Source organism: Fulmarus glacialis, unplaced genomic scaffold, assembly GCF_000690835.1.
Source record: "Fulmarus glacialis isolate BGI_N327 unplaced genomic scaffold, ASM69083v1 Scaffold48029, whole genome shotgun sequence".
Classification (NCBI taxonomy): Eukaryota; Metazoa; Chordata; class Aves; order Procellariiformes; family Procellariidae; genus Fulmarus; species Fulmarus glacialis.
The window spans coordinates 1-9,324 of NW_009232270.1; the positions used below are offsets into that span (position 1 = coordinate 1).

Consider the following 9,324-nt stretch of genomic DNA (forward strand, 5'->3'; position numbering starts at 1 on the left):
GAGTCCCAGCAAGAGCTCCCCGTTCAGCCTGATTGTGTTTGCGCAAGGGAAGTGACCAGACAGAGAAAAACGCATGCATTTTCTCCTCGCATTCGGTACACATGCTTCGCGGCTCAGTTTCCTTTGTACTGATGCAAAATCAAATGCTTTTAAGAGGATTTTAGAAGCCAGAACATAAAAACATAGAAAATAGCAGGCTCTTTCTTGAGTTTTGCTGAAGCAGTTGCAAACTGTACTAAAGGAGTGTACATTCTCTCCTCCTGCTGGGCCTTTAGGTATTTTTTCCTGAGTTGTACAACAGCTATTACAGTTGTGCCTTCTTTCAGGCACTCCCCTGGGAGGTAAATGCCCCTGAGAGAATATGTTTAATGTATTTCTAAGCACCAAAGCCATCAAAAGACTAATCCAGATAGAATTTCTTTTAAAAGCATTTCCTTGTGCTATAGTAGTAATGACAGCATTGACTTTTCAACCTTCTTTCCCACACCAAACAAGTTTTAAATGAATTTCCAGATGTTACTTGCTCAGCACACCTTCCTGGAGCCGAGTACTCTTCCTGTAGTTGGGCCAGTCACATCAGCATACAAACCACCCTTCAGTCAGTACATACTTTCGTTATAAGCATAGCTGCACATACTTATTGCCACAGCTTTTCTTATTCTGTTGATATCTTGAACAGAAAGAATCACTCCATTTAGCACAGACTGAAAGTGCTGTTAATGAAAACACCTAGTAACTGACTCCCTTTGTATCCCTGGGTGGAATAAGAATTGCCATCTGTCCAGTCATGTCATTCCTTTTTCCCCATTGTTTCTCATCATTATTATATTACCCCACTTAGTCACGCCACAAAGACTTTTATATTGATCAAATGACGGCAAAATAAGATGTCTGTAAGAAACACAGACAGCAGTTCACAGCACCTTCTCCTGTGTGCTAAGTGAAACGTAAGCAAAAAAAGAATGCATCTCCAATCTTTCTTAAATTAATAGCCCCATTTGATTTTAATTGCATCGGTTGCACGCTACTTCAAAAAGAGCTAGAAAATAATTGGCTTGTGAGATCTAACTTGTTTTTTCCATCCCCCGTAGCCGGCCAATGTTCAACCTTTTTCTTTCAGCATAACCAGAGGAAGCACAAACCAAAAGCCATTTTCGGCCTGTCATAGCTTTGTCTCCCAATTACTCTACTGGCTCCTAAAAGAGAAGATCTTTCCAGCTGTAAAGTTGCCAAGGATACAAAGTGCCAGCCATGGGGAATGGATTGGTGCATTCTTTGCTTATGAAACAGGTCTTCCAGTTTCCTGAAGCCCCATGTAACAACAGCTGAATTAAATGATTTGCTTACCCAAACCTTAACCAGAAAGGAAATAATTTCCTTCAAGCTATGAATACTGTGCATATTCCCAACTGCCTACTATTCCATCTTCATTTGTAAACATGAGAAACTTGTCCCTGACAGGATCACAATGAACCAGAGGTGTGGTTGATCTCATATTGAAAATGTTTTTAATGTCCCTTAAGCTACATAATCTTTCATTTATGAGCAAAGTGACAATACCAAATGACTGGTTCCAAATGTTCAATTACTTCTTGGACAACTGAAAATAAACAAGCCACATTTCATTGTTTTGCTAACTGATACCCTCAGTGCACTGCCCGAAAACAGTAAGCGGTGTCCTACAGATGGGATGAAGAAAACATTGGAAGTCATATCCAAGGTGCTCACGTTCATCTTCAAGTCATAAAATGAACGGGTTCATCTCAGCTAATCAAAATGTCTCAGCTAACCAAAGTGCGAGATAGTTCTTAATCCATAACGGAATGCTCAGTTCTCAGGCACATACTTATCTGTGGCTGGATTGCTTTATAGCAAATGGTGGACAGAAAACTACAATGATTTATACTGCTACAAGAACAGAAACAAACTGATTATAGATAGAATGTAATAACTGGTTTTCAAGAGATCAAGATACACATTTTCTGGTTTGCAATAGTTCGAGTAGGAAACCTTAGCAAACCCAAAGAAGCTATTGCTTTTCAGTGACTATCCTCATAACTATCAATGCAGACTGCTCTTTATCAGTCTGCCAATTTTGGACAAAATATTTTAATGGTGTTTCAGATTTGTTTTGAGGCCTGTTAGGAAATGCTCACCAATTTAACTTTCTGTCAAATGCTGTGTTTGAATGCTATTCTGACATGTTCTATGTACTCAGGATTACATCAAACTAGTCAGGAAGTTTACAGAGATTATTGTGAAGGCAGATCCTTACACAGAAGTTATTTAACTGAATTGCATGCTTATTGTACGAATCTTCCTGTCTGCCTTTAATTAAGAGGAAATTGTGTAAAATTTTGATGAATTCTCAGTGAACCCAATTCATGCAGATGATTGAGGAAAAATATTGCAGCCTAAGGGAAAAAAACAATACACAAACAGAACAAAACAGATTTTAAAATAAGAGTCATCAAAGGAATATGCAAAAAAATGCAACATACACATATCAGTTGATACAAATAACCACTGGTCCACTGAAACCTTTGAAACAATAACAATCTATGCAAAAAAAGGATGTGTTTCTGTATAAATAAGAGCAAAATGGACTTAACCAGCCTATCTTACCATTTCGCCAGGTTCTCAGCCATGATCTAGAACAACTGAACTCTCCTTATTTAACAAAGGTTGGCATTAATTTTCTCTTTTGATTCAATAGTTGGCCGTGATTCCAAAACCATCAATGCCCCACCTGGCACAGCTGACCATGGGGGATTGACTGTCACTGCCAACTGTCCCCATAAAGGCCACTGAACACACAGTACTGTGACAACAGTACATGCCACTAAGGGTTCATAGCTTGCCATAGCAGTTTGCATTAATTGTGACATTATACATTAAAATGAGTAAAATATCTTGATTTGTGTTCCTATGTGCTCATGGCACTTTTACATACTACTTATAAAGAAATAATAGATTACTTGTTTATTTAATGTTTTTTAACAATCTTCCAGATGGTGTAATTCTAAGCTATGTATAATTAAGCATCTTAATCTTACCATTGTCTTCAATGGAGAAATAGAAGATGTCACTGGTAGCATTATCACCTTCCTTCAGGATGTAGCTGATCTTCATTTCATCAATATCGGCTAAGAAAAGAATATGCTAAATGAATCATCATAGAATTTTACTACAGAATATAGGACATAGTTCATTCTACCTTTACTATTTGATTACTTACTAGTAAGTTGGCCAATTTGTGGATAAAGCATTTCAGCAACCAAACTTGTATAACGTGGCATGGCTTCTTACACTGGTCTATACTCAGCAACACAACATAAATTTAGTTATTAGCTCAAAGAACAATGGCAAAAAGACAGTGAGATATAGTTTTACCATAAATATTTATTTTTAAATACTAAAGTCACATCCTTGTTTCAGCACATTAGGAAGAATTACTTTGCTGTAACTAAATTGAATCTATTGGGAGTAAAGATCTGCCCATTTTTTAAAGATCAATTTAAATTTAATCAGTTTTTTAAGCTCTTCTGTGACACACAAAACTGTTGCAGGTACATTGGGAGTGAATATGAGAATGTATTAAAGAAATCACAAACAGGTCTAAAAGTCAATAAAATTTTGATTTTATATTCCCAGAGAATAGGGGAAAAACATCAGGATATTTCTATTACCCTAAAGTTGCAGGTGTATTATCCTATGCCACATTTCATCAATATAAAGACTTCACAGAAGTCTTCTACTTTTGCTTTTATTTTAGTTAAATAAACAACAATTTCATTTGATACAAAAATGTTTGGGATATACCTAAATGTTCTTTATACTCCATTCAGCATTAAGGCGTTCTAGAGCTAATTCCGATCTACTAAGAGACTTACTCCCCTGGGGTTACCAGTTGCTCTTTTTCTGGCATGGCAGATTTGGGTGCTTTCTGTCAACTGAAAATGTATGAAACATTCCTAAATGAATGGCAAATGATTTTTCACAACACTGTAGCTTGGCAGATGAACCGCAGACTTTTAAAAATAAATTGTGTTATCATAATCTTAAAGCTGCAACCTGTCTGGAAGTTATAGATAAATACATAAAATGGAGGTGAAGACTTTTTCTCTCCCCAGACTGTGTTCTCTTGCAAAAGAAAGGTAACATACCTGAGCACATAAAAATAATGGAGACCTCTAATCCTATTATAGTGTCTAATGAGAATTTTGGTAAACGTTGTCCCTCCTGCTGATAGTCAAAGCACACTGGAGGTAGGCAAAGTCTAGGCTGGAAGTTTCTTTGTGAAAGCTTTCAACATACTATTCTATACAGGACAGATGAATGACAGTCCTAAACCCAGCAAACTCCCGAAGATCAGCTGGAGCACAGGGACATTTATACAGAGTCTGGTTGCTGTCACTGTGCCTCACCATCCTCAGAGGCTCTTCCCTCTGCACAGGTTTGGTGGAGCTGACCTAAAGGAGGCCTCCCTACCTACTGAGCTTTCTCTGGGGAACAGAATCACACAAAATATAACTACTGAGGCTATACTGGGTGTCCCCTGCCCTTTTTTTTTTTTTTAAATACTAGATCCAGTGATGTGCAGAAATGCTAAGCACCTTTCCAAACAATTTTCGCTGAAGACAATAGTGATTTTTGAGCCTGGGTTTAATTTCCAGGCAGACAAACAGGTACTTCAGTCTTCAAAAGGAAACTGGTGTGAGATCTGCAAATCACCATTTCAGATTCTGTTCCATCTTGTCAGGAGCAGTACCATGATATGTACACGGTAAGATGTACATTTAACCCACAGTAGGATACACATTAATGCATGCACATACAACGCAGAGCTCTTCTATTGTGTCTTCATAGGTAAAACAAAGCTTCGTTTCTAAAATGCATGTATTATAATTCTGATCGTTTGCATATACGTCGTAGTTTAAAAGACATTACTTTCTAAATCCCCTGAAACAAAGACTCAACTACTATTAACACAAAATAACAGCTCATTGAGCCCAATGTTTATAAGCAAATACAACCACAGCACCAACCTTGCATAAATGTTCTAATGCTCTCATTTCCAAGGCCAGTATTAATGATGAAGCCATGCTCCGGCCCATCTGTTATTTTGTATTTCAACAGCTTGTGTGGACTGTCTCGATCCTCTGCCTTTAGCACCTTACTAGTGATCAGGAAGCCTAGGTGCCCAGCTGGAAGTCTTCTCAGAGTAGGGGCACCCTTGTTCACCACTAACTGTGGCACTCTGTTGTCCAGTGAACTGATCTGAATCCTCATCATCTGAGGTTGATGGATCTCCTTGCTAGTGTCAGGGAAAACATAAAAGTTTGTGTGGGTCCCATCAGTCACAGAGAAGGAGAAACTATCCTGGCCGGTTTCTGTACCATCGTGTCTGTAGCTGATAAGATTCTCATTCAAGTCTTGTTTGGTGAAGCTGGTGACTGGGTAGCTGCTGTTGTACAAAATCTGGCCATGCACTGGAACCTGAGTGACCGTGAATAGGAGTAAATGGTCAGGCGTATCCCCATCTTCCACGGTCAGCTCAAAAGGGGTGATCAGCCTAGTCTTCCCTTCCTCAACAACCAGGTCACCAATAGTTAGAACTGGCTTTTTATCGTCCACATCTGTGATGGAGATCCTGAAGGTACGGAAGACCGGGTTATACCCATCTGTCACTTCAAACTCAAAACTGTCCATCTTTACCTCATCGTCTGCAGTGTGAATGTAGTAAATCTTGTTGCCAGCAAGTTGGAGTTGAGTAAAGGAAACAACGGGTACTCCAGGACTGTCTGAATTCTCTAGACGGCCCCGGGTCGGGGACTGGGTGACACTGAAACACAAATTTTCATCAGGACTGTTAACATCACTTGTGCTGAGCAGATCAGTTGTGAGTGTCACCTTTCCACCTTCTTTCAGAGTCACACCCTTGTTGATCACCTCAGGGAAGATCATATCAGTGCCACCAATGGTAATATAGAAGTATCTGTCTATCAAGGCATTAATACCATCAGTAACATCAAATTTAATCAGATCACGCACTCCATGTAGGCCAGTATGAACATAGCGGATAAAACCCTGGTCTAAATCATCTTGTGTGAAGTTTGTGCCTTGTGTAATGTTGCACAGCACCTCCTCTTGTCTGTTCAGATGCTGTAAGAAACCCTGCACAGGTGCCAAACGGATGACATAAACAAGGCTCTTGTCCTCTGAATCGATGTCTGTGGCTTTAAGGTCTTGACTAGAGATGACCTTTGACTTGCCAATCTCTACTTCCAGACCATTGTTGATTGCCATCCTGGGGGTCTCATCATCTACCAGGATCACCATAATCGGTACGTTCTGCTCCACTGTGTGGTGTCCATCAGTCAGCTGAATTTGGAAGCTATCTTCTTTCGTCTCTGAGTCATCATGTTCATACACAATGCTGGAAGCCTCCTGGATCTCCTCCAGGGTGAAGCTGTGAATAGGCACAGTGCCTGTGGACAGCTGCTGCACAATCTGCCCATGCTTAGGAGGGACAGCAATAACAAAACGCAGTTCATCTCGAGGCATGTCTGCATCGGCTCCATTGAGGATGGGGGTGTCAATCACCAGGCTCATCCCCTCGAGCACCATGAATTCACGCACAAACAGCTCCGGCTTTTCATCGTTGGTGGGGATGATGACAATGGGGAAGAAGTGGTGAGGTGAGAAGTTAACACCATCAGAGCACCGGAAAGTGAATCTATCCTCCACAGGCTCCACCCCTTTGTGAATGCTCTGCACATAGTTGACATGGCCCAGACGAACATCTTTGATGGAAAAAGCACTAATGGCAGTACCAGCTCTAGACTTCTCGGACCCTGGGGCTGGAGAGACATTTTCCAAATATCCTGAAGTGGACTGAACTGTGACAATGCACAAGATGTCATCTCTGGGAGTATCTACGTCCTCCACATCCAGCTGATCCAGAGTTAAAGTACTCTTCCCTCCCTCCAGGACACTGAGTGGCTCTGCCACAACCATCACTTCAGGTGCAACGCTGTCCACAGGCAATATAGTTACAGCCACACACACCCTTTGTACTGTGCTGCCTCCCACCACCCGTTCACTGGAGAGGTCAGAAATGGTGAGATTGAAGGAATCATACCCCTTTTTCAAGCCAATCTCTCCGCTGGTGTGAGCGTAGGCTACTGCTCCACTGATGAGGTCATGCTGGGTAAACTTTTCTGATTGCACTCCATCCACAAGGATGTCACCCAGCTTGGGTGGATCCTGCACAATGAAGGTCAGCACCAAGCCATCTGTATCCTCATCGGTACCCTGGATAAGTGACGTAGTAATTTGAGTAGCACCATTTTCCAGGACATCAATGGCTGCTCCCACCTGCCTCTGACCACCAGGGAGAGCGATACTTGGGTTTTCATCATCCACAGGCTGCACAGCAATCTTGACTGTGATTGGCACATGATGGACTCCATCACTCACTTCCAACTGGTAAGAATCACTGGCAAACTCATCGCCGCTGTGCTTGTAGGAGACGCGCCCACCAGCAATATCATCTAGCAGGAAAGATTCCCCTTGCACCATCAGACCCTCCTCCAGATAACGTAGATGGCCATGCTCCGGAGCTTGAGTTACAGTGAAGACAATCTGGTCTGCAGACGTGTCCTCATCTGTAGCATCCAGTTGATTACTTGTGACAAGAAAACTGTTTCCCTCAAGCACAGTGAAGCCTGTATTGGTGATCTGAGGTGGCTGGTTGTCCACTGGCTGCAGGAAGAGAGTAAAGGTACCTTGTAAAGAATTGCCAGCTGAGTCCTCTACAAGGAATGTGAACTGAACCACCCGTGGTGTGATCCCCAGCTCCTGATCCGGGGGTCGATATGCTACCTTGTGGTGGTTGACCTGGGCTTGGGTGAAACGTGTAATGGATGTCTCGGGACTGTCAGCCAAGACAATCTCTCCAGTGACCACAGCACGGTTCTCATCTGTGTCTGTTGGGGGTGTCAGTAAAGTGTACTTCAGCTCCCTGTCATCCGTATCCAGGTCAGTGTACCGTAAATAGTGCTTCTCAAAGACAGTCAGTTGGTATTCCTGCACTGTCATCTGCAGGCTAGTACCTGGGTACAGTGCAGGTGGCAGGCTGTCTACCGGTTGGACTTTGACAGTCAGCACATGCTCCCCTGACCGGTTAGGGGGGTCGTTGTCATCCTGCAGCTGGAACACAATGCGGCCCATCACTGGGCTGGCGCTGTGAGCTCCCGTGTGCCTGAAGAACAGCCTCCCATCGAGGATGTCCTGCTGCAGCCACTCGTTCACCACCCTCTCATACACATGTTCATCCTCCACAAAGTGCCAGGGGAAGGAAGAGGAGTCACTCTCCAACCCTGCTCCGCTTTCTTTGCTCTTGTAAGATGCTGGTTGCTCTGCCTGACGCAGCAGCAGCTCACCAAAGTGATGGGAGTGTAGTAGGGACACTGCAGAGTCCCCAACCAGGACAAATCGGATAGAGGTGTCATCAGAGTCAATGTCTGTGGCACTGAGGACAAAAGGTGAGATTTGGACAGTCTGGTGCTCACTCAGCACCAGCCCCATATTTGCATTCAGCAGCGGTGGCTGATCATCATCAGGAGCAATGGTGATGGGGTACAGAAATTCGACCTGGTGCTGCCCATCTGCCATGCGGAAAACGATGTTGTCACTGTAGCTGTGCTCACTGCCATCGTGCTGGTAAACCACCTGCCCTGCTGCTAACTCTGCAGCAGTGAAGTACTTGCAGCTGGGCGGTACACCAAGTACCTTGAGCTTCCCGTATCGCAAGCCCCGTGTGACCCAGACCTTCACCTCTTTCAGATTGTCCTCATCACTGATCTCCAAGTTGCCAGACAGGGGCCGTGACTGGCCCTCAAAGAGCATCAGCTGTGGGCCCGCCACACGATTGAAAGTGGCCACCGGGGCCAATGTGTTCATGGGCTTTACCAGAATCATGAAAGCAAAAGGCTCTGAGGAGGCGCCGTCAGGGTCCAGCACTTCCATTTCCACCTGGAAAAGCCGCTCCTGGTCCGAGTCCAGGGTAGGGGGCTGGTAGGCAATCTTCAGCTCTCTCACCTCCTGCTGCGAGAAGGCAACGAGGGGGCGACTGGGGTCATCGGTGCTGAGCAGGAAGCCTTGCTGCCGCGGGTCACTGGGCCAGAGAGAAGTGAGGTTGAAGATCAAGAGGTCCACGGGGGTCTCCAGGTCCTCAGCAGCCAGCATGTCCAGGGTGAGGGCTGTGAGCGCAAACTGGTCCACCTCCATCATAAGCAGCGCCAGGAAGCTGGGCTTGGG

The 9,324-nt window shown here is 43.7% G+C and overlaps 1 protein-coding gene across 1 annotated transcript; it reads right to left on the reverse strand.

Moving 5' to 3' along the window:
- Positions 1-3,056: 3,056 nt before the first annotated feature.
- Positions 3,057-9,318, reverse strand: LOC104081916 (FRAS1-related extracellular matrix protein 3-like; the record flags this gene model as incomplete). Its single annotated transcript, XM_009584837.1, has 2 exons — positions 3,057-3,146; positions 5,049-9,318. Coding segments are annotated over 2 exons (4,360 nt in total), but the record flags the coding sequence as incomplete, so codon positions are not given.
- Positions 9,319-9,324: the final 6 nt, after the last annotated feature.